Here is a 24,627-nt window from a genome sequence, read left to right on the forward strand (position 1 = left end):
GTAACCACATTCTAGACTGCATCATATTTACTGGTGACAAAACAGTGGCTCCTAACCTGCTGAAGTCAGCTGGTTTTTTTTTCTCTTAATAGAGTTCAGAATCAGAGCATAGAGTACATCTCAAAACATTGTGATGTAAGTAACATATTCCTCTATACCAACACACCAGACATACCGGCACGACACAGTCTCTCTTCCTAGACAGACACATTTTATTTTAAAAAAGTGGGACAAACCAGGATGTCCATTCAAAATAATGATGTTCTTTATTGACATAGCTAAAGATAAGGGCTTGCTGCATGGTACAAGCTTGTATAAGGTTTGCATATTCCATATTCCAACTAACAGCTGGCTTGAGGTTCTGATGAGCCTTGTTTATCATTGTTAATGGCTGCCCTTGATTGACTACCCATCACCTGATATTAAATATCCTAAGAAGATATTTTCCTAGGTTGAGGCATGAACAGACTCGTGGAATCTAAGATGTTTACTATAAGCTTTTTAGGAAGTTAACAACACTGTCCAAGCCCCTTTTCCCGGCTGGAAATGAGAAACCACAATAATCATACAGGCTTATGATTCCATGGAATCCATCCTCGAGATGGTACCAGGTCACTCGAACACCGTTGTCCTCCAATCTCTTCTTGTAAAGCAAGCCGTCGTCCCTCAGCACATCATACTCACAAGTCAGGATGAAAGACTCGGGCAGCTGGTGAACAATTGCATCTTCAGCTAACAGCGGACACAGGCTGGGCTCACAGAATCTTTTCACTGTCTCATAAACTTCAGCTATAAAATCAGTAGGCCTAAGTGGCTTCACACCTCTGACCTTAAATTCTTCGGGGATGTTATCTGGACTCACCCACTTCCTGTACTTCAGCCTCATGTCTGGAGGAATATGAGAGCCCTCCAAGACCTCTTGCATATGCAATGCATCCCCATTTAGGTACTGCAAAGCAAAGAAAGCGGCACGTTCTCGGAATAACAGAGGGACTCCTCGATTTTGATGATAGGATGGTAAATTGAAGTCCAGTGCCTGGAGGCCTGGGTAGATCAAGATCTGAGCACGTAGTTTGGGGAGGTCTGATCTACCTGCAAGGGTCTGGCTAACAGCAGCTGCTAGATTGCCCCCAGCACTGTCCCCGCAGACAATTATACGAGCAGGATCCACACCATAGTATTCTATATTCTTCATAAAGTGTATGGTGGCATTAAGACAGTCTTCATACGCAGCAGGGTATTTGTGTTCAGGAGCTAAACGATACCTAGTATAAAGAAAGAGACAAGTATAAGAGAAGGAAATGTCATTTCCAGGAAATGGTATCCTATGCTGTCTTCCAGCCCTACCATCTTGGGGTGGTTTTCCTCCAGGTCAGGATATTCATTACGTCCTAAGCAGGCATTCCTCAGTTAGCAATTGCAGATAAGCTGTAAATTGTGTATTCAATTGAAGGACTCAGTCAAGTAGGATTTTCTTCTGACTAAGAGTCTGACCCAGACTTTGTACATTTCTTAGTCATTCTGAAAACTCCCGGTGTATTCTTGACAAGATAATTTAATAATTTTGTGCCTCTGCTTCCTATGTGTAAAACAGGAGTAATACAGTGTGATTACTCTTTTTTCTATAAATCACAATTGTTCAGAGCATCTTATTACACGTTCATATGTTCAGGACAAGGAAGACTTTTTAACCTAAGTTTCTGATTGGCTTTTATAGATTTTCTTAGTGTGCCAAACAGTTCCATTTGAGTCTTTTCTGAGTATATCAGGGCATGAACAGTTAAGACCTGTGAAATCTTTGTTATCACTATTTGTCCCTTTATGGACTTCACTGAATTCTATAGAAATTTCTCTGCAAAAAAAAGAACATCTCCAAAACCAGCGCAGCTCTGCTGTGGCACCACAGCAACAATCATCTCCAAACAATAGAACTGGGTAGGGTTCACTTACTGAACAGATACAACTACCGATTCACTTTCTCTGGATATGTAGCGGCATACTTTTTCATAGGTATCTGGAAAAGAAATATTTTCATTAGTGCTTTGCTATTGCCCTGATCTTTGAGACAGCTAGGGAGTGTTCATTCCAGAAAGGCATGTATATGTCTTCAGACTTCCTCCCAAATCACATGCTGAAACCTCCTCTTATTTCAATGTTATAAAAAGATGAGAATGTTCTTCCTACATAACTATAATTCCTCCAGCAAATATCTTACCAAGACTTCCAAATACCCAGCCTCCTCCATGAAAGAAGATGATGCCTCTCCTTCGCCCATTAGAGGTAGCTTTAGGCTGATAAACCCTCACAGGTACTTTGTTAAACTGCAGATCCTGGATAAAGAGCTTTGGATCCAACCCTAGTTTCCGTCCCTGTCGCACGTATCGGCCAAAATTGATTTGACTGCAAAGTCCAGTCTTCTCCAAAATTCTACCCTGTTAAAGGTAAAAGAGATTAAGGCTTCTTTAAAAGTCTTGAGTTAGCCAAGGTATAAAAACTCTGCACCATACTTACATTGAACTGTATTTGAGGGAAATTTTAAAGAAACAGACTGTAAAAAATTTATTTCCATTACTCAAATTCAGTGACATTCTAATATCACATCAGAAATTTTATATAGGCCATCCAAATTGGCTGTCTTGAAGTATATATTTTAATTGCCTGGCTCACCTTTGTGCTCGTTCTTGTTTCATTTATACTTGATAACAACAATGAAATGTCATATATAGAAACAGCAATAAAAGCTTTAATAGTTCTTCATTGCATAAACTAATATTCCTGAATTAGACCATAAAGCTCAGTGACTTTGCAAATCTTATGTGCTGAGTTTTGTTGTGCTAGTTACTGCTTTTTATTTGCACAACAGATTGACTGAGCAAAATCAAGAAGCTAGACTATAAATCTGATGTAATAGGTAAATGAATGGGAAGCTGGGAACAAAATTAATTAATGGAATCAAACAAATAAACTGTTACAGTTCAGTTACTAAACAATATCCCAATTTTAAATGCCCAGTGAGAGTCTGTCTTTATCCATTCCCTTGTTGTCGTCACCAGGACAGCTAGGTAGCTTTGTCAGTAAATTTCAAGAGGATGTAAACGGTGTAAGAAAGTGTGGAGTAAAACAAGGTCTGTGTTTTAGCAAAGGTGATCTTGTGGCTAAAGGAGTGAAGGAGAAAATTGAAGATTAAAAAAAATTTAAAGATACAGCAGGTGACAGAGGAAGAGTTCAGAAGAGCTCTAATGCTGTTTATGCAATGCTGTAAGAGGGAGTCCAGGGATTAAGTAAAGCAGCCCTAACCGGATTTTGTACCGTAGATGTCAGCCCTCGCAGGAGCAGTTGAAGGGCTGTAGTTTTCCTTGTGCAAGGTGACTTCGCCTAAAGCTGAGGGCAGTTATCAGACAAAACCACCAGCTCAGCGCTCAATTCGAGACTTCAATCAACACTGCCGTTTGGCAATCTCTGCTAACAAGCCCTAGCGTGCTACTTCCGAACGCGAAAGGCGTTTGCCCGTGACATGAGCAGCATCCCGACTGAGGATGCTCCCCCGCAGCACTCCCCCCGCGATGTGGAGCCGCATCACATGAGGGCGGCGGGGGTACGCGGAGCTTAATCCAGGCTCCTTCCCCACCCTCCTTCCCAGCGCAGTCCGTGGGCCGGGGTTCACCCGGGCCGCCCCGGGTTTGTGGCGGGCGGCGGCTGCCCACCCTCGCCGCGGGGGGACCCCGGCCCGGGCGGCTGCGGACCTGCGAGGGTGGAAGGAGGGGACCGTGTAGCCCCAACCCCGGCTCGGATGGAACCACTCCCCCGCCCCCCGAAACGCTAAGCGCGGCGGCGGGGCGCGACTCACCAGGGCCGCCGTGCTGAGGAGGACAGCCAGGACCAGGCGCAGCTTGGTGGGCTGGTTCACCCCGGGCGGGATGTCGTAGCTGGGGAGGCCGAGGAGGACCGTGGCCAGCGCCATGGCCAGCGCCACCGCCAGCGCCGCCAGGGGCAGGAGCAGCAGCAGCAGCGCTGGCAGCAGCCCCATGGCCCGGCGGCGGCCCCGCGGGGCTCCCCGGCCCGTGGCGGGGCCCGGCAGCGGCCGCCCGCCCCCCTCCGAGCCGCCACCGCGGCCCGGGCCGGCGGCGTCACGGGCCGTTTGTGACAGCTCTGCAAAGCCGTTGCCAGGGTCATGGTGCGGGCGGCCAGCGAGCACCGGGGGGAGGCCGCGCTGCCGGCTTGAGGCGCGGTGTAATCTCGGTTCAAGGAGGCAGTGCGTGACCCGGGCACGCAGCATCGGGGCGCTCAGAAAGGGCATCGTCCGCGTCCTGCCGGGAGCCTGCAGCTCAGGCGTTGGGGCTGGTGCTGCCGCTTCAAAAGAGCCAGAAAACCTGCAGCGCCCGAGGGTTGCAGAGCACCTGCGTTCCTGACGGATTCATCTTAAAATCGCCGGGAGTATGTCGTTTGTCCTTAAATTTAGGGATTCTTTGTCTAACGGCAGCCTGCAGGCAGCTAAAGGAAGGGCTGCATTTGCACTCTGAAATCTAAATGGAAAGCAGCATTTGTTTTGGTGAAAATTTCTGATTTCCAAAAAAGTGAATTTGACCAAAAGTTAATTTTTGTCACTTTCCCCGCAGACAGTTATACGGGCAGGATCCACACCACAGTCCTCTATATTCTTCATAAAGTGTGTGGTGGCATTAAGACAGTCTTCATACACAGCAGGGTATTTGTGTTCAGGAGCTAAACGATAGCTGGTACACAGAAAGAGACAATAAAAGTAAGAGAAGGAAATGTCATAACTGTAAATACAAATTTCCTTCAGCACCTTGGCTTTCCCTGTGTTTTTTGGAGTATTTTTCCTTCAGAAAAAAAAGAAAAAAGCAGTGTCATTATCTGCTAAATAGGTATTTGTCCAGCGAGTTATCACAGATAAGCAATAGCCAGTAGGATGAAGTTGCAAGGACATGGCATGGTTGGGATCTTCTTGTGAGAACATCACTGATCAGAACTTGAGTGCTTCAAGTTCATCTTGCTCTTCTGGTGTAGACTGCATCTGGCTTGTGGATGAAGTGATTTAATCAGTCTGCACGTCACCTTTACTTAGGATATTTTCTCTTGAGAATTATTTAACTTTATTTTTCTTTATTTAAATAACTGGGACAGAGTTATATGTTTCTGTATTATTAGTATTAAAATATATTAGCATTTGATTTTACTGTTAGAAAACTCTTTGAAGTTTACAGGATGATTACATCTAATTAAATAGATCACTGAATCACCAGCTTCCAAATTTGTTTATTAGTCAGTTCTCAACATGTAAGAAAACTCTTCCGGAAAGCATTCCTTCTTTGTGTGCGGTGCCAGCATAGCTCTGTGTTGTGAGATAGATGAACCTTACTTTGGGGTCTGTTTGCACTCTCCCTGTATTAGCAGATTGGGGGGGGGGGGAAGAAATGAAAATAGTCACCCCTGAAATTCTGTCTGACCATCTGTGATCCTGGGGCAATGGTTTGCTGAGGAGGAGTGTTCCCACTGTGGTGCTAGGAAGTGAAAAGAAGCAAAAAGACTTCCATGGGGTGGTACTGATGTAACTCACCCGACAGACACAACCACCGCCTCGCTTACTCTGGCGATGTAACGGCAGATCTTTTCATGGGAATCTGCAAACAGTTGGGGGGTTGTTTGCTGCCCGCTCCCCTTCCAGGTGCGACAGCCAAGGAAGGCGGACGCCGCCCTTTCCCGCCCGGCCGTGCCCTTCCCGCCCCTCACACCCTCATGCCCTCAGCGCTGCCGCCTCCCCTCAAGGCAGGCAGCAGTGGCTCGCCGAAGATGACGGCACAGCTCAGCCAGATTTCTGCCCTTCTGCCAGCTCTCGGGGCAGAATCATTCCCCCCGCCTCCAGAGGATAGCGGGGGCAGCGCACAGCTGCGCTGCGGCTCGGGAAACGGCGCGGCCCGCCCTGCCGGTGCAGCCGCCGCCGGGGAAGAAGATGGCGCCCGCCCGCAGGCCGGCAGATGGCGCACGGCGCCGGTAGACACCAGCACCCGGCCGACCCGCGCGTCCCGCGGCCGGAGCTGCGGGTCCGGCCCCAGCTTCCTCCCGGAGCTCACGTAGCGGCTGAAGGCGATCTGGCTGCACACCCCCGTCTTCCCCAAAATCTTCCCCAGTTCGAAGAGAGAGAGGAGAGCCCGTCTGAGCGGAGGGCGGCCTCCCCGGGGGCAGCCAGCAGCCGCGGGCCGCCTCGGGGCAGGTTACCGTGAGGGAGGCCCTGCGCCTGCCTTGCCCCGGCCGCTGCGAGGCCTGAGGGGGCACCCAGGCTTCGTGTTGGCAGGGTTCAGCCTGCTCCAGAGCTGCTCGCCTCTACCCTTGCCTTTAGCGGCTGCTCCGGTTTGGTCTTCACCAGAAAGCTGGCACAGGAGAAGATGAAGCCGTGGCGGTCCCCTGTGAGGTTACGCGCCTGTGCGAGTGGGGTTGCTTTGGCACCGTGCGCCTGAGCAGGTAGGCCCACGCGTCCAACTCACGCTCTGTCAGGCAAAATGTCTTAGGCAAGAAAAAAGTTGTTTCCTTCTCAGTATCACCAAGTCCTTCGGTTTCATACCAGCTTCCCACCCTTACAGGCTTACAACCCAGATGTCCTTCCTCTAAGGCTTCCTGGGAGTCTCTGGTTTTATCTGCTAGAGAAGCACCTGGCCTTCCATCAGTGTTACTGGAAAGCCCTAAGAATGGCCTAAAAACGTCATCTGTGCTTAGCTAAAATGGAAATCAAAGCAATCTCACTTTTTATAAATAATTAATTTAAACCGAATTAGGGAAGCTTAGCTGATAAAGCTTGGACTCTTATGGTTGGCTTCATCCCTGTGTAATAGGGAAAACCTGACTGAAACTATCTGAGATCTAACAGAAATCATTTTACAAAAATTATCCTCTAAAGTCAGCCCCAAAAAAAGGAAAGCCTTCATTTAAGTCTTAATGCAGCCAGAAGGATTCTGGTATTTACACATATAACCTTACAAAAATAACACCTAAACCACATTTCTGGCAGAAATCATGGAAGAGTAACTCACCATAGCAGATGTACCAATCATAGAAGCAAGGACAATTCGAAGCTTTCCAGGATGATTTACTCCAGGAGTGATACTGAAATTGGAGTACTGAGATTGAATTATTTCCATAATTGCTAGTATGAACGAAGCAATAAAAATCATCAGCAATATCACTGGCAATATATAAAATAATGCCATTTCACTTAACCAGAGGTGAGGTGTCTTTATGCCTATCTTTGATTTAGCTTTCTAAGGTAACAGTAAACCTTAGAGCAGTCCAAGTTACAACAGATCTCTCAGGTGCCACACACACTTTCAAGTCCTTGGAAATGTTGTGCAAGGTGCCAGCATGCGACACATAGGAGAAGAGTTGGAGGAGAATGCGTTTAATTTCCTGTTTAGCTTCACATTAATTGTGGATACAGGGCCTGGCATTCTACATGGTATTATTGTGGATGATATGACATGAATGACTGTTCAGAGATAGCAGTTAAGTGCTCAGTGAAGTTCTAGTTTATGACAAGTTGCTATTTACAAGGAGAGCCAACTAATGTGGAGGTTAAATTGTCTCTTACATCTGGTCTGCAGCCACAACATATTGTTTCCTGTATTGTAGACGTTCTTTAAGTGGTTTGGAATATATAGTTGTAACAAGCATGTTTAGATAAGAAAACTGGAACTAACATGAGGGGGGGGAAAAAAGCTAACGTGTGCTCTACAAAAGTAAATGGATCAATCTTATTTTGTCGTTAGAGTATTTAAGCACAGGAACAAGTTTTTCAGCATACTTGTATGTTTGATAAACATCAGAAAGTACTTAGAGCCTTTCCTCCATTGTAATTTAAACAAAGCTGTTAATAGAGTATCTCCAGTGGGGACGACTGCAATTTTGACTTCATTTTTTTGAGTCTAAAATACCAGTTACCTAGCCCATAGACATTTTCTACAAGTTGGTGACTGGGAATCTTAGACTCAGATGCTACGTGTAACATATAGCACAGGCACTGCATTATAGCATTGTAATATCAGTATCTTCCTCCTTTGCCAAAACACGCTTAGCCTTCTAGGAAGAATGAAACCATAGATCATAATTGATAAAACGAGTCAGACCAGATGCTGATTTAAAATTTTACTGCATCTTTAGTATTTACTGAGAGTGCCTAGTCCAAATAGATCATTAAAATAGGCAGACTACACATGGAATACTTCAAACAGCACTAAAAGAAACTTCATAGCATGCTTGAAGTATCTTTTTCAGTGGTCACACTGGCGTAATTGCTCATTAACAAATTGTCCTATCTAAACCTCTTATATGGAATTTAGAAGCATAAAAGACCACAGAAAATTGGTGGTTCTTACAGAAGGAAAAAAAGTTGTTTCTATAAGCTTTTTAGAAAGTTCACTATATTGTCAAGACCCCTTTTTCCAGATGAAAATGACAACCAGTCGCTAGTAAATGAATTTATGATTCCATGGAATCCATCCTCGAGATGGTACCAGGTCACTCGAACACCGTTGTCCTCCAGTCTCTTCTTGTAAAGCAAGCCGTCGTCCCTCAGCACATCATACTCACAAGTCAGGATGAAAGACTCGGGCAGCTGGTGAACAATTGCATCTTCAGCTAACAGCGGACACAGGCTGGGCTCACAGAATCTTTTCACTGTCTCATAAACTTCGGTTGTACAGTCAAGTAGCACATGTGGTTGATAGCCTCTGACCTTAAATTCTTCGGGGATGTTATCTGGACTCACCCACTTCCTATAATTTAATTTAATATCTATAGAAATATGGGAACCCTCCAAGACCTCTTCTAGATTTGATGCATCCCCGTTTAGATACTGTAACACGTAGAAAGCGGCACGTTCTCGGAATAAGAGAGGGACTCTCTGATTCTGCTGATAAGATGGTAAATTGAAGTCCAGTGCCTGGAGGCCTGGGTAGATCAAGATCTGAGCACGTAGTTTGGGGAGGTCTGATCTACCTGCAAGGGTCTGGCTAACAGCAGCTGCTAGATTGCCCCCAGCACTGTCCCCACAGACAATTATACGGGCAGGATCCACACCATAGTCCTCTATATTCTTCATAAAGTGTATGGTGGCATTCAGACAGTCTTCATACGCAGCAGGGTATTTGTGTTCAGGAGCTAAACGATACCTAATACACAAAAGGATACAACAAAAGTATTAGAGGGAAATACTAGTTTTAAATGTACTGCTGAAAATACTGGTTCCTGCAACCAGCAATACCCTGATGACCTCAGAATTTTCCCTTTATCCACAGGTTGATCATAAATAAACTGCAGCTAGTTGGACCAGGTGGTGCAGATTAACTTGTTAGGATATCATCTGTTCAGGACATTTCTCAAGTCTTTAACAACACAGAAGTACTCATCTGCCAACTATGTCTAGGTTTCACTGACAGTCATGTAGTTGTTTTATGCCTTAGCATACTTCTGGTTTATGTCTGGTTTGTTACAGTGCAACTACATCCTCATAATCCAAATTGTTCTGTCGGTATATTGATGATGATATCAGCTTGTCATTCACGTAGCGCTTCTGTAAGCGTCAAGCAGAGTTTCCTTGAATAAGGATTAAGTAGAATATATGGCTTACTATCTGTTTACTGTCAATTTTCAGTTCAGAATTTGAAAACATTGACTGACAAGTCCCACAGAAACATTTCTCTTGAGAATGGTTGTTGCTATGATCAGGGAAGCTATAAGGAGATATTTACAGTATAGGAAACAATCTCTAAAAAATAGTATGAGGAGAGACTCACCCAACAGATACAACCACTGATTCACTTCCTCTGGCAATAGACCGGCATAGCTTTTCATGGGTCTCTGAAAGAAACATATTTGTTGGGATTTGGGTTTGATTTGGTTTTATGCCAGAGTGCTAATGTTATCTATTGCATGAGTCAAAGAATTGCAAGAAGAAAATACTCTCTGCTTTTCTCTGCCCCTTCCTCCATAGCTCCTCAGAACTTTTGTATCCCCTCATGTTCCTATTTCAGTATTTGCTTACTGTATTTTTTCCCCTCATATCTCATTGTTCTTGTCTTTAAGAAAAATCACATAATGCACAGCAGATGCTTTCTTCTGACAGCAAAACTTAGGAGAGTGCGTCTGTGGTCATTCTAAAACTTAATAATTGCTACAGATCAAGCAACAATCACCTTTACCATTTATGAAGTAGATACTGCTTTAACTAAATTATAATATTTTTTTTATTAGATATCTTACCAAGACTTCCAGATACCCATCCTCCTCCATGGAAAAACATAACTCCTCTCCTTTGGCTGGCAGATGGAACCTTAGGCTGATAAATCCTTACAGGCACTTTCTCAAACCACAGGTCCTTGATGAAGAGCTTTGGGTCCACTCCTAGAGTCTTTCTACCTTGCATGTACCGGACAAAGCTAACCTGACTGCAGATGCCAATATTTTCCAAAATCTTTCCCTGTTCAAAGGCAAAGAGAATAGGGGGTTCACTCAAGAGATTATCTATTTTCCAAAGTAAAGAAACTGTATGGGCAGTATACTCATGATGTCTAAGTCATATTATTTTAGGGCAATCATAAAATATTTGACTAGTTGCACAGGTATAATACAATTGAACAAATAACAGTAGCATCATGAGAGGTCACATGAACAGCAGTGTTCACCAAAGAACATAATCCCAAAACAATGGGACAATTCACCAGCATTAACAAAGACTGGTGAAATCTATCCCTTTGCTTTCTCAGCGGGTGCTTTACCTAACATTGAAAATGAGTTTGGTTTTCACTGGTTATTCTGTCCTTGCCCCTGAGAAGATATGAAAACATAGAGAAAGATGATAGTTCTGGTGCTAATTTTCATGATATGGACACTTGACCAAAGTAGAGTTGACTAAATTGAGAATATATTTGATAATTACTTTTTAATTCATCTCGGAAGTCTTCACTGATGTGTGTGATGCACTGGCAAGAAGATCCTCAGATATTTAGTAGGCCTAAACTTCTTTCTGTACGCTGTAGTGATATTCATGCCAGGCACCAGAAGATGGAAAGAATGCAAATGAGAGCTACTGGTCCAACATAACTTTGCAAAAAAAAGGCATAACTTCTGTTATGAAATACGTTATTTAGTCATGCCAAACCAGTATTTTGATCCTTATGAAGATTTGGATTAAGCTCTTAATATTCACTATTTTATTGTGAATATTTCTTATTAGACTGCCACGTTTGTATGGATTGTCAGTAGTGTTATGACTCAATATATTTACCTATGAAAGACCTTTTCTTCAGTGACTCCAGCTATTTGTAGTGTTCTCCATGCCGGATTCTGAGGCTGAAGAAACTAATACATTTTGCAACATACTGATTTTAATTCATTATAGAAACTAGTCTAGTGTCTCTGATTGTATACAAACATGATAAAATGGTTTATTCTTTTGTATTTGCTATTTTCCAAGCAGAAATGGAACAACTACAAAGAATATTCTCACCTTTACATTCGACTTGTTTGATTTCTTTCATCCTGTATTGTTGACATTGCAACATACAATTGTGCTAATGGGCAGTGTATGGATGATAAAAAGAGAACTGGCGCTTCCAGATGCTTAAGTGAAGTAATCTCTTTCTAATTACAACTTGTGTGCAGCCAAAGCATGAGAATATATATCTAGAATTCTTTACCATGGTCCACTATAATCTAGACCATTTCTGACAGAGAATTTTTTATTTTATTTTATTTTTTCATTTTAAATAGTTTGTCCCTCTTGTAGATGTTTAAGTAATTTATTAAATATATGCACAACTTCTGGTATCTCATGTATTTCTAACACCTTCCGTCATCACAGCATCTATACAGCTATCATTACAAGGAAATACTCCTGATTCAGTGAAATCCTTTGTCAGCAGAGATCACCATAGGTTGTATTTTGGTAAGAGCTTCAACTCTTGTGGACTGGTTAGCTGCCCACTCTTTTACAGGCCAGTTCACCTCAACAAGTTGGGCTGGCCAGAACTCCCCATTTGCATCAGACAAGCCTGCTTAGTTGCTGCAGGAGTTATAAATATGTGTTCAGGGGAGATGGAATTCCTTCAGCTCCTGTTGGGCAACATTACCTAACTGTAACTTGTGTGACAAAAACTGCCTCTTCCCAAAACCGATTCTAAATGCTCCATTTCTATTTTTATCATCAAAATAAATACATAACTCCTCATCCCCAAGTCCAAGAAAAGCTTGAAAGCATGGCCCAAAGACATCTGATATATTCTGAACCTGGAATGGAAGTATAAATGATCCAACATGTATAAGCATTCTTAATCAGTTATTGCAAGGTTAGCACAATGCACTGTAGAAGCACAGTCAGACTTTCAAATGCTTGTGTTAGGCAGTGTTTACGTACTGCCTAATGTAAGAGCCAGGCAAGACTGTAATAATGCAGCGTCATGTAAAAAATCTGGTAAAGGTTTCTTTAGCAAAACTGAGCTTCTAAATACAACATGCAGCGTGATAGCAATGCCCTGCTCTCCCCTCTGAAAATTAATTCCAAGCAGAGTTCTAGCATTGAATCTACAGGTTCACCGTTCTTCCCCCAGAAATCACACCCGGTTAACTTACCACCACAGCTCTGCTTATTAAAATTATATGAATGATTCGGAGCTTTACAGGCTGATTCACTCCAGGAGGAATTTCTGAGTTGGAGATATCAAAATTAATTGCCCCCATGACCAACAATATAAATCCAGCAACAAAAACGGCTAAGAATAACACCAGCAGTGTGTACACAACTGCCATTTTGCTGAGCAGCAAAGTGATCTGAAATGTCTTTGACTTGACTTTGCCAGATATCTTTGGCTTGTTACTTCCTGATTCTTTGTTCATCGTAAGGTTGCTCTAGTAAAAGCCTTTCTCCTCCCTTTTACAAATATACTAGTAGGTATCTTTCCCACTTTCTTTCCCCCCGCGCCCTTTATTTCACAAAAGATTAGTTGGTCAAAGTCCTGAATTTGTTAAAAGATCTATACCGGCATAAATTTGGAATTTTTGCAAGAAACCAGTCCTCATCTGGGAGAAGAGTGTTATGAGCAAACTGCATTAATATTAATTAGAGGTGGAAAATGGACACAGGGCATTTGTGTGCTTTGAGTTCGTGACGCTATAAAACACTATTCAGAAGGAGAGTTTCTCTAGGGTTTCGCATAGATAGGAGCCTGCATATGATTATTGCTCTAAAGGGCCAAGTGGATCATTACCAATCTTTTTTTGGAAAAGTGCACCTATAAAATTATGTCATTACCTCAATCTCAGTTTTTTTAGTATTTGTGTTTTCTTCTACAAGAAAAACACGGTTAAATAACAACACAAGAGGCTGAGTTTAGATTCATGATCAGGTTACCTCGTATCAGGTAAACTTAGTAACTCTCAGCATGCAACAATTGCAGCATAAAAGGACTTAAGGTAATCAGCAATTAAAGAGTTTCAAATCAAACTGCTTTATCTTGGTCTTGCTGTAGGATGGGATTGTTCTAATGTAGAGATGCTGTAGTTTAAATGATGCTTGAGGTATTGTGAATCTGAGTCTGCAACTCTTCAAACAACTAGGATGTCAGAACATTGTTGAAACTGCAAATGCCCAGGGAAATGAAAGAGGTAAAAATCTAACTTCATTAAGCAGCCATGTTATTTTTTTTTTTGAAGTTAAATTGTAAGTGGTGGGTGAAAGTACCATGTCATTTTAGGTAGAAAACTTCATAAAAAATGAAATTTCATTTTTTTTCCAGTGAGAAGTTGAGTGTTTTTAATAGGGCACATGGTAATAGTAAAATATTCTGAAGTAGAAGGAAATATTTTGTTTAAAACCAGCAAAAGTCCAGATTTAAAAAAAATAGCCCACCCAATGGTGTTTCTGGATTTTCAGTTTGTATCGTATTTCCACAGTTATGTGATCATATACAATAGTCCTGGATAGTCCAGTTGTCTGGTAAATTAATTACTGTGCACAGCACAGATTTGACTAGGTAGAATTGGCGAGATTGTGGTCTCTGTCTGCCGGTGTTGCATTGTTCCTTTAACCGTGAGGTGTTCATTTAGGTTTATCAGTCAGTATGTGTTTAGCAAATGTAACTTACTTGTAACAGAAGTATTTGAAGTGCTAGTTTTTATTTTATTTTTTGTTGAAAGCCACAGCAAGATAATACAATGTTGTGCTTCTCTACCTTCTTATATCTGTGATCTTCAGAACTTTTTCAACAAACATAGCATAACAGGTAGTCTTGAGAATAAGATAATCTTGAAAGAAAAACAGAGAGTACAAAAAGGAAAAGAAGTCTCACCTCTGCACTTCCCTAACATGTACACACCTATTAAAATTTAGGAATTCCAGTTTATGAATCGAGTACCAAAACGAAACATCATTTCTCAGATTCCAAACAAAATCAAACCCATACTAGTTCCAGTTTAGAACTTCTGCTTCAGACAGAAGTCTTTTGACTACGCTTCTTCAAGGAAAGTGTAGTCTCTGTGCAGTCTAACCCTAGAAATTAAAATGCACAGCTGCAATTTCACTATCTGACATAAGACTTCACAGAACCTGAGTCTCTGGGTTCTCCATCTGATACCCTAAACATCTCCTGTCTCTGTCAAGGGCCAAAGTAGACCCACTTGTTGTCTTCAGCATCTTTGGGCAGTCGAAGAATCTTCAGGAAGAGATGTTCTTGCGGCTTGCCTTGGTGTGCCAACCACGCGAAGATACTAGAATTGCTAGTGTTAAAGTGAAACAGTACGTGCCACGTGCCTTGCTTTGCATCTCGATCTTATTGGTCTGTTTTTATAATAACGTTTTCTAAAAAGGTGGTGCTTTAAATAATCTTAACAGTTGTTTGAGGGTCACCACAGATGCAGAAATTAGAAAGTATAAAATGCAGTCAAAATCCAAAACATAAAAGTGTTTACATTCTTTGCCAAGTATTCGCCAAGGATAATGTAAGACTTGCATCTTTGTTCTGAAAAATACTTTTATAAACTGTTTATATAATTCACAGTACTATCCATTATTTTTTTTCCAGATAAAAAGGAAAAAATCCCATAGCCAAAAAAGGCTAAAATTCCATGGAAACCACTCTCAGAATGATACCAGGTTACTTGAACGCCATTGTCCTCTAGTCGCTTCTTGTATAACAGTCCATCATCCCTCAGTACATCAAACTCACATGTCACAATGTAGCATTCAGGGAGCTGGGAAATAATGGAGTCTTCAGCTAAAAGTGGGGAAAATGTTATTGCTAGAATTTCTTTGATTGCTTCATGGACTTCAGGTTTATATGAAGTGGATTTCTGTGGTACGTAGCCTCTAATCTTAAATTCGTCAGGAATAATGTCAGCACTTATCCATTTTTTATACTTCCGTTTCATACTCTCCGGAACATGGCAATTTTGTAGGACATCTTCCAAAACTGTTGGTTTTTTATTAAGATAACGAAAACAGAAGTAGATAACTAGCTTCCGAAACAATATGGGGACTGAAGCATTCTGCTGATAGGAAGGTAAATGAAAATCTAGCCCCTGTAGTCCTGGATAAAGTAAGACCTGCGCACGTACTTTTGGAAGATCTCTTTTGTTCAGCAGTATTTGGCAAATAACTGTAGCAAAATTAGCTCCACAGCTGTCACCAGCAATGATGATAAGAGCAGGATCCACATGATACTCTTCTAAATTCCTCATAAAGTATAAGGTGGCGTTGAGACAATCAAAATATTGCCCTGGGTATGGGTGTTCAGGAGCCAAACGGTAACTGAAATGTCAAAGATATTGTGGTTATTGTCAAAGTAATTATAAAAATTTAATTAGCGTTGTTCGTAACTGACTGGTATGGTAGTTATGTAGGCCTTTTTCTTCTGAATTTTAAAGATTATATTTGGTTTCAACTAGTGTAGATTGGAAAGACAAACTAATGGTATAACAGCCATTTTAGAATAATTTGCCTGTAAGCGCGTTTCTAAGTTAAATGAAAGGCTAAAGCGAAAAATAGGGAGCACAATCTGAAATAGTACATATTTTCAGCATATTTTTCAGAAATGTTTCAACTGTGAACTGTATTACCATAAATACTTCTATATAAAACTAGCACTTACCCAACAGACACAACCACTGAGTTGCATTTTTTGGCAATATAGCGGCATATTCTTTCAAATGCTCCTAAAGAGAAAATTTATCAGAAATGATGTTTTAAAAATCATATATCCTTTTGAAATTAAAATATAGATCCTTGAACATACGCTCTGTGGAAGGCACTGCAACATGAGACTGATGAGTAACTTCGGCTATGCAATGTGGTCTTTACATGTTAATGTATTTTCTGATTATTGATCAGTGGCTGTTAGGGCGTAATATAAGCATGTAAAAATGGTAATACTAGGAAAAAATAGAAGTCTGTCTAGGCTGGCATCACATCTCATCTGATGGTCAACAAAAGATGTCTAAGGAGAAGCATAAGCTGAGGACAAGCATATAGTAATAAGAAGCATTCAAGAAGTTGAGGCTCAGGGCACTCCTATGAGACAGAAACTGTCTTTATATTTAATGCCCTTGATTAATGTTTCTTCTCTGAATTATTCAAACCGCTTCTTGAACCCATGATTTTAACATTAACAACTTTGTGCAGTGAAGAATTCCATAGCTTGCTTACAAAGGTGTAAAGAACCATTTCTGGCATTTGCTACTTCCATTTGGTGACATTGACTCTTGTACTCTAAGAAATGGTGGATAATCATTCCCTGTTTAACTTCTCTTGCTTCACATGATTTTGTAGACATGTAGTGTATCTCTTTATCTGTCTTGTCCAGCCTGAAGAGTCATAGTCTATTCGTACAGAAGCACTTTTCTCACCTATGCAGCCTCTCTCTGACTCCTTCTGGTACTGCTATATCCTTTTTGAGGTATGGGAACTGGGACTATGAGCAGTGTACTGTATTTAGATGCACCGTGGATTTATTACAGTGGCGTAAAGAAGTTTTCTGTTTTGTCCTTTCCTAATAACAATTCCTAGCATTTTATTTGCTTTTTCACTGCTACTGTGCACTAAGTCAACATTTCAGGCAATTTTTTACCATAATCCCAAGATCTTCTTCCTGTAAGGGAGTAGTCTGCTTACAGTCCATTGTTTTATTTATAAAGTTAGGATGCTCTGTTCATCTGTTTGACTTCTCTACACGCCATTTCACCTGTCATTTCATTGTCTCAGCCTTTGCTGTCATAAAGACATTCTGCAGTTTTTCAGCCATCCATTTACTACCTTGAAGGACCTGGTATATCAGCTTTCACCATCTTTTCTGGGTTTGAATGTATTGATTAGCACTGGTCCCAGCACAGATGTCCTTATGGGAGTTTCACAGGAACCTTCAACAACTCATCTTTTTTCTGTCTTTTAGTCAGTTTTTATCCAAATGAAAGACTTTCCCTCTTGTGTCATGGGTATGTAGCCTCTTTAAGAGACTCTTTTCGAAATCAAAGTAGGTTTTGTCAACTCAGTCTCCTTTATTCAGGTATGTGCTGACTCATTTAAAAAGCTTACATTGATTTGTGAAGCATGACTTCCATTTGTATGGATTTTAAGGAGTAAGTCATATTTATCTGCCGACTGATTCTGTTCTTCATTGTAGCTTCTGCTGATTTGGTAGTTGCAGACTTAAGGCTTACTAGTGTGTAGATTCCCCAAGTCCTTTTAAAAATTTGTTGTTGTGTTATTTGCTTTCCTGTTACCAAGTACCAACAGGAATTCAAATGACAGGTCACGTACTACAGTCAGTGTATAAGTATGGGTATTATGTTAAGCCATGGCATGTGATATAGGTCCCTCAGTGTGCTGATTGTGCAACAGCAATTGTGTTGTGAACAACAACTATGCGATTTTGTGGCGTGCTTTTTATCTTCCATCAAAAGGAATTAACCTTTCCCTTAGATCTCTTGAGTCCTCGCTGCCACCCAAACTAGCTCGGCAACTAGAAGCATCACAGCTGGTGTCAGCCTAACACTCTACCCAGACTAATGTGCTCTGCAATAAAACAAGGGTAGGTTATTCCTGCTCAGTGCAGAATGGAACCAAAGTTACTAGAAGTTATGTTATCGCGTCTGCATGATGCTAAGCAAAGCTAGGTAGACTCTCAAACTCATTTGCAGTCAACTGAAGTCCACCTAGCGTTGTGCTAGTGGAGACTTTGAAACAGTAAAGGATTCAAAACCCACCAACTTCCCTGTCTGACCCCTGGAATGAAATCTAGATTTCTGTGTTAGGTGCCTTGGCTTCCAGGCAAAGCACACATAGACTTGGTTGCTCAGAAAGAGATCCAGAACAGTTAGGAGGCTGAGCCAGCAGCTACCGAGACAATCAAAGGGTTGTCGCCCTTTCTGAAAAAGAAATAAAGTATTCTGTGCAGTGTTACCACAATAATCGAACTCCCCCCAGTTGGTTCTGGTTTTAATGCTCATTTGTTATTTTTCTTTTCATTCATTTTGATTCTTTATTTGCATGAATGGGAATATATTTACAGATTTTTTTTAATGTATTCTTTAAATTCTTTCTTGGACCATGTTATATCTTTTAGACTTCCTTTGATGCATGGACTGCAAGTTGAGAAACACTGACTTTTGTAGTGTTTCTACACAAAAGTTGAGTGCTGAGCACAGCAGTATATCTTAAATTCTGTACTTTGAGGCCCTGTCCAAGCTTACAGGAAACACTTTAGTCCAATTGAGATCCAAGACTGAAAATTTCTCCTTGAGAAGTAACCAAAGCATTGTTCCAAAGAATGAAGCCAGAATGTATTCTTTTAGCAACAGCATTGCCATTTTCATGATACTGGAATTATTCCAGAAAGTAAACGTAGGCTGAGTTCCATATCAGCCTAAAAGGATTTTAAGTTACATTTTCAGAAAAGATGTAGTACAGAGGAGAAGGAGGGAAGAGACATGGTTTCCAACCCTTACTCCAGGACTGTTGCTATATCTTATTTTCAGCTAGCCGTTAGTCAAGGTACAAGAATATCCTGTGAGCTGAACAAGAACTTCCCTCCCAGTGACCTAAGCATATGTGTTTTGTTTTAATGGTTTCTCTTTCTCTGCCCCAGCAAACTGAATCTTTCTCAGAACCACTTCAATGGGAGGAGGAGCAGAGTCCCTCTGCAGTTAGCTGACAGCTGATTGGGGGGTTTTTGGATCACAGTTCCGGATTTAGAAGTCTCAGGTCTGCTAAGAGCTGCTTCCATCAACTTTGCCTGTAGCCCAAAGGAAGTAGAAATGTGATTACCCTTAACTGTGCACTGGACCATTGATTCCACAAGGTGCTTTGCAGTTAGTATTGAGATTGCAAAGACTGTTGTCATTAGGAAGGACAGGTGAGATATTGACTGACATGTCTGAAGGTAAAAATGTAAAGGTTTAGATTTGATTTTAAAAATAAAACTTGCATATTTCTTACTAATGCTCCCAAATGTGCCAGCGCCTCCATGAAAATACAGTATTCCTCTTCTTTTGCCAGTTGGTGGCCATTTAGGCTGATAAATCCTCAACGGTACCTCATCTACTTTGAGATCTTTGATAAGAAGTTTTGAATCTCTCCGTGGTGGTATTCCATCTAGCACAACTCGCAATAAGCTTAAATCACTGCAGATCCCTAGCTTCTCCAAAATCTTTCCCTGTTGAAAAGAAAGAATTCAGAAGAAGAGGTGTAATGTAGGCTTGCTTCTGAATAGATAGCATTATTATATGTACATGCAGTTCAGTAGGTACAGTATACAGAGAGTTATTTTTTTTTAATTTTCATGTGAAATGAAATAGTTTTCTAAGTGGCTGAAGTTTGACAGATGCACTGAAAAAATCTAAATAAGCTTTTAAGAGTAGTCGTATCAGTTTAATGAGTTAATTTAACATGATTTGGTTCTTGTAACAATGCTTACAGGCTTCAGAGGGGTGAATGCTGCTTCTTTTCTTTTTTTTCTAAGGCATTATCTTCCCACTCCCAAATATCCTACCAAAATAAAAGTGGAATCCCCAGTTTTAAGAAAGTTAACTTACCGAGATCATGGTTGTAATCAACAATGAATGGAAAAAACGAAGCTTTAGAGGTTGGTCAATTCCAGGTGGTAGTTCTGAATTGAAAAAATCATAAAATAACCCCCCCAAAAACAGTGCAGGTATTATAACAGGAGAAATGAAAACCATTCCTATTATTGCTAAAGTCGTATAAACAAATGCCATTTCACTTCAACGGAAGTGAATGCTAAAAAACCCTGTGCTGTCTTAAGCCTTGTTTTCAGGTGTTTCTGAGATGTCTTCACAGGAGACTAAGCACTCAGTTCATGAGCAGAAATTAAGTTTATTAATGTTGCAATACCCTAATTTTCTCCACCCTTCTTTTGCTAATGATAATATTGGCAACACATCCTTATAGTTAAAAAAGTGGGAAGGGGAAGTTTTTACCCTTTACAAAAGGTGGAATTCAAAGTATATGGAATTGATTTATGAGTTCTTCACTAACAATGAGAAATGGCTATTCAGAGGGGCCCTTATCTGAAGACTGTCTGTGTTTGGTTTGTTGTGGATTCATTGTGGATGGACATTCCTGTTGTAGCGTTAAATTTTAGTGATGTGGGGCTGCTTGTGGTTGTCGTCAAGGTATGTACTTCTCTGAGAAGAAAAATATTCAAATCCACATTTTTTTTATAAACTTTGTTTCATAGTGGAATGCACAGACACGTTCATGCTTTAATTTTGATTTAAATAAAAGCACATATAACCTGTGATATGCTCCGGCAGAAAGATTTGCTCTGTTTATGTGATGTATGTCTACATTACGTTAGCTGCGTGTGGTGTTCTGTGCATAGATACTGTTCTTCACACTGGCACAAGTAAAATCCATGCTTGACCGTGCAAGTCTTAATGTACATTAAGGTCTTTCCAGATACACAGTGGTGTGTTTGTAGATTTAAGCCACTATTGTTTCTGGTAAAAGCTTTTCATTAATTAAACTCTCCGAATTTTATATTCATTGTAATTCTTGTCTGTAGTTCAATGTAGAAGCGTTATGAATACATGTCTATTAGTGAGGCATGATTAAAATTGGTGGCAGTCGTTTGGTGAAATAATTTTTCTGTTTTGTATTCTTCTTACCGGAATTTCGTTTTCCACACAATTTTAAAGTTACAGCTCCCAAACTTTTTTCCTGTCCTAGCTTTTAAAGTGGAATTCCAGTCTGAAAACTGAATTAGTCATTAGCTTCAGTAGCACAGTATTTAAAGCAAAGCAATCATGACAGCTGATTTGCACAGTTTTAGCTTGTGGAGGTAAGAATGTGTGGGATAAAGCAACGTAAATTTGCACCAAGTTTGTGAAATAGGCAGATTTTCAGCTGTTCATGGAAAGGGCTTTTTCTTTGCTGAGGTTGTCTGATTTGGGGCCGCCTTTCACTTACATGGAGTACAAATTTAGCAATATTGTTAGTTACAAACGTCAGACTGCAGAGTGTTGAGCCAAACCCAGATACCCATGATCAGCTCTCATTCTGTCCTAAGCTTATCAACGTTTGTCCATAGGGTTTTTTCTGCAACACAGCAGGGTCATCCTGTTGATGGTTTTGGTTATCGTCTGTAAACAGTTTCTGTGTAGTGTGATATTCTAGCACAGCCTGTGTTTTTCTAATTGAGTATTTGTTTTGCCATATATTCCTGGCAAACAGCAGAACAACACAGTTCTTACTAAGTGCTTATTTCTGATGTCTCAGCCACCAATCAAAATATCCTGAAATAAATTATCACATGGAGATCAGCTTTGAATGTTGTATTTCAGCATTCTTGATGATTTCTTATGTTTGAATCCTCAGAGAAGGAAAATTCTGTGCTTTCAACCTGCCCAGGGAGGTGGTGGAGTCACCATCTCTGGAGGTGTTTAAGAAAAGACTGGACATGGCACTTAGTGCCATGGTCTGGTTGACATGGTGGTGGTCAGGGCAATGGTTGGACTCGATGATCCCTGAGGGCTCTTCCAACCTGATTGATTCTGTGATTCATTGAATTTAGTGTTGCTGGAGGCTGACATGTTTAATATATCAGTTGGTGAGTACAGAATTGACGATAATTCAGTAAATTCTTCCCATTTTCTCATCAGTGAGCCTCTGTTTATGCAAGAAGTTAGTAACTTTTAAAATTAATTCTTAATTTTTCAGCATATTTCTAATGGTCATAGTAATGATGGGAAGGCGAAGTATTATAACAACACCTATTCAAAGAAAGATGATCTTTGCTTGTTTTTCCCCACACTTAACCTGTCTGGCTTTGTAAGGCTTATGTAGATGTGGAATCACAGACTTCTTTGTGGACTGAGAATGTATAAAACTCATCAACTTCACGTCAATTGTTTATCAAAATAAGAGGTAGGCAGCTTTCAAACCAAACACTAATAAAGGCAGAAGTGTCAGGGTAGTTGGTGCTAATGAGTTATATGAATGTCACGTGTTACTGTTTTTCTTGTAATGTCTTTCTCTAAAACGTTGCAAAACATTTCACGTCTGATTGTAAGCTGTGTTTCCTAACACAGCCTACAGTTAGCCTGTAGTTAGTTGACTATTGCGGAGCTACTATGTGTAATACAGGAAATACTACGAGGATTAACTAAAGCATGGTAAAGTAGCCAGCTATAATGACTGAGGTATCGATTCCATCAAGTATAGCCAGGCTTCATAACTAACCGGAAGGCATAAAGCTAAAAAAACAGGAAAAAGTAATGTATTCCAAAGAAGAATTAAGGGCAGAAATAGTGGCTTCTGTTACATTCCTTTTTTTTTTTTAATGTACATTTCCAAATGAAGCACTCCGGTAAATATAATTTGCCTGGCTTTTGGGTTTTGGTGGTTTGGTTTTGTTTTGTTTTGTATTCTTTTAATTTACTCCAGGTAATTTAGTAGGACAATTAGACTCTGTAGTGCAATTTAACTAACTTTGGTTTTGCCAAGTAGAGCATGTAAGGAACTTACTGTCTTCCAGTTCAGATTTCTTTTCTTGTATTTATGTAAACAAATGACTGAAAGCATCTCAGACCTCTTCATACTTGTGAGCCTTAGTCTTCCAATCTGCGAGATGGATTCAGTATGCCCTTTACAGTGACAATAAGAAGCTTTAAGAAATTACAGCTTAGTACGTGCTCTATGATACTGTTTTTTAAAGGTGCTATGTATTTGCTTGATCTATCTGCTGCTTCGTTTAGCCTGCCTCCTACCTATCTTTCAGTGTCCTCCCTTTTTGTTGTCTATCTCCATCACCTCACGCAAATTAGTAGCTACTCCCTATGCGTTTTGCTCTTACTCACGACTGAAAGCCATCCTTCATTTAGTCTCCTGTAAATCTTTATTTTAACCTTTCTTCCTCTAAGTTATTCTTTGATGTCTATGCCTTCCAAGTGACTCCTGGGTTAAACATCTGCTAACAAATTCTTCAGTAAAAAGCTGTACTGTATGAAAAAAATCAAATAAAAATGCTGACAAATATTATGTATTAGCATTCAGGGATGGAAATTCAGATCTCGTGCTGTACAATTCAGAGCAGGTACATTTTTGAAATGGTGACTCGACAGAAGGTTTTTGTTAGGTAGCATTTTGAAATGTGGACAAGTTCTTGGATATATGTGTCTCGGTAGCTGTGCAGTTCTGTTCCTCAGAATGGAAGACCTCTCCTCCACACAGATGGAGTCCAAGTCAGCTGCTCTGGAACAGCCACCTGGGATATCATGACAGGTCACCACACCAAAATGTATTCTTATTAAGTCATAAGTAGTTTGAATGCAAATATAAAAACTGCAACTGGCCTTAAATTGCTGTGGCCAGATTTGTCTGAGACTCATTACTCCAGATATTTAGGTTAGCAGTTTCTTCACTATCATGAGAGAGTCAGGAAACATGATGAATCATTGAGGTAATGGGCAATCAGAGAAAGATTGACAGGAATAAAACCAGCCATAGTTTGCAGGATTATGCCTATTTATTTCAGGAGCAGGACAGAGAATGTGCGTCATAGGGAGACAATGATGTTAAATGCTTTTAAATAAATAACATCATTTATAAATAATAAGAGTTAATAAATTTGGAATGTTTTCTAATTGCCTGCTTATTTTTCAAAATACTTGCTGTTGTATGTTGAGTTTTAATGAAAGTGGTACAAAGAGGTCATGTAAAGATAGCAAAGCAGAGCATAATTGAAGTTGTAGACATCTGTAATAAACCACTGTGATTGGTTTAGAGCAGGTAATCTAACTTTAAAATTGTTATGGCTTAAAACGTGCTCTGTTATTAAACATACAGCTTTAATATGCAAAGGCATAACAGTAAAAATATTTAAGTCTAAAACACAGATTGACCTTTTGTAATGTCTTTCGGTTCCCATATTCTGTGCCCAGAGCACAAAGGCGGACAGGCTCTTCCGCTGGCATTAACGACTCCGGTGTGTACTGACATCTGGTGATGGGAATGATGCACAGCAATTTGCTTTCCCTTTCTTCATTTCTTTTAACATCTTCCTGTAACACATAGCTGTTCAAAGAGTGTTCTTTTCTGCTATATTCAGTTCTCTT

General features: G+C 40.6%; 4 protein-coding genes across 11 annotated transcripts in view; 1 reads left to right on the plus strand and 3 right to left on the minus strand.

The window, feature by feature from the left end:
- DHRS3 (dehydrogenase/reductase 3) overlaps window positions 1-24,627 on the plus strand; it is a 161,964-nt gene that overhangs the window by 83,352 nt on the left and 53,985 nt on the right. The gene's annotated exons all lie outside the window — the stretch shown is intronic.
- LOC137671199 (arylacetamide deacetylase-like 4) lies at window positions 253-4,042 on the minus strand. The gene is made up of 4 exons (XM_068414612.1): window positions 3,848-4,042; window positions 2,216-2,432; window positions 1,951-2,014; window positions 253-1,265 (listed from the first exon to the last, which is right to left on the minus strand). Exons 1-4 carry the CDS (start codon window positions 4,025-4,027, stop codon window positions 491-493), a joined length of 1,236 nt encoding a protein of 411 aa, XP_068270713.1. The 5' UTR covers window positions 4,028-4,042; the 3' UTR covers window positions 253-490.
- On the minus strand, window positions 8,405-12,813 carry LOC137671200 (arylacetamide deacetylase-like 4). Its single transcript, XM_068414613.1, has 4 exons — window positions 12,637-12,813; window positions 10,270-10,486; window positions 9,804-9,867; window positions 8,405-9,179 (listed from the first exon to the last, which is right to left on the minus strand). Exons 1-4 carry the CDS (start codon window positions 12,811-12,813, stop codon window positions 8,405-8,407), a joined length of 1,233 nt encoding a protein of 410 aa, XP_068270714.1.
- Window positions 15,034-20,268, minus strand: LOC137671466 (arylacetamide deacetylase-like 4). The gene is made up of 4 exons (XM_068415064.1): window positions 20,086-20,268; window positions 19,490-19,706; window positions 16,149-16,212; window positions 15,034-15,808 (listed from the first exon to the last, which is right to left on the minus strand). Exons 1-4 carry the CDS (start codon window positions 20,266-20,268, stop codon window positions 15,034-15,036), a joined length of 1,239 nt encoding a protein of 412 aa, XP_068271165.1.

The sequence above is a fragment of the Nyctibius grandis genome, chromosome 17 (genome assembly GCF_013368605.1).
Source record: "Nyctibius grandis isolate bNycGra1 chromosome 17, bNycGra1.pri, whole genome shotgun sequence".
Taxonomy (NCBI): Eukaryota; Metazoa; Chordata; class Aves; order Nyctibiiformes; family Nyctibiidae; genus Nyctibius; species Nyctibius grandis.

Excerpts from the sequence above, each read along its gene's own strand:
- LOC137671199 (XM_068414612.1), bottom strand. The coding sequence starts at position 4,027 with ATGGGGCTGCTGCCAGCGCTGCTGCTGCTGCTCCTGCCCCTGGCGGCG. Across the intron at positions 2,015-2,215 it reads CTGGGTATTTGGAAGTCTTG|ATACCTATGAAAAAGTATGC; the intron begins GTAAGATATTTG and ends TTTCTTTTCCAG. Across the intron at positions 1,266-1,950 it reads TCGGTAGTTGTATCTGTTCA|GTATCGTTTAGCTCCTGAAC; the intron begins GTAAGTGAACCC and ends TCTTTATACTAG.
- LOC137671200 (XM_068414613.1), bottom strand. The coding sequence starts at position 12,813 with ATGGCAGTTGTGTACACACTGCTGGTGTTATTCTTAGCCGTTTTTGTT. Across the intron at positions 10,487-12,636 it reads TAATAAGCAGAGCTGTGGTG|GGAAAGATTTTGGAAAATAT; the intron begins GTAAGTTAACCG and ends GCCTTTGAACAG. Across the intron at positions 9,868-10,269 it reads ATGGGTATCTGGAAGTCTTG|AGACCCATGAAAAGCTATGC; the intron begins GTAAGATATCTA and ends TGTTTCTTTCAG.
- LOC137671466 (XM_068415064.1), bottom strand. The coding sequence starts at position 20,268 with ATGGCATTTGTTTATACGACTTTAGCAATAATAGGAATGGTTTTCATT. Across the intron at positions 19,707-20,085 it reads TGATTACAACCATGATCTCG|GGAAAGATTTTGGAGAAGCT; the intron begins GTAAGTTAACTT and ends TCTTTTCAACAG. Across the intron at positions 16,213-19,489 it reads TGGCACATTTGGGAGCATTA|GAGCATTTGAAAGAATATGC; the intron begins GTAAGAAATATG and ends TTTTCTCTTTAG.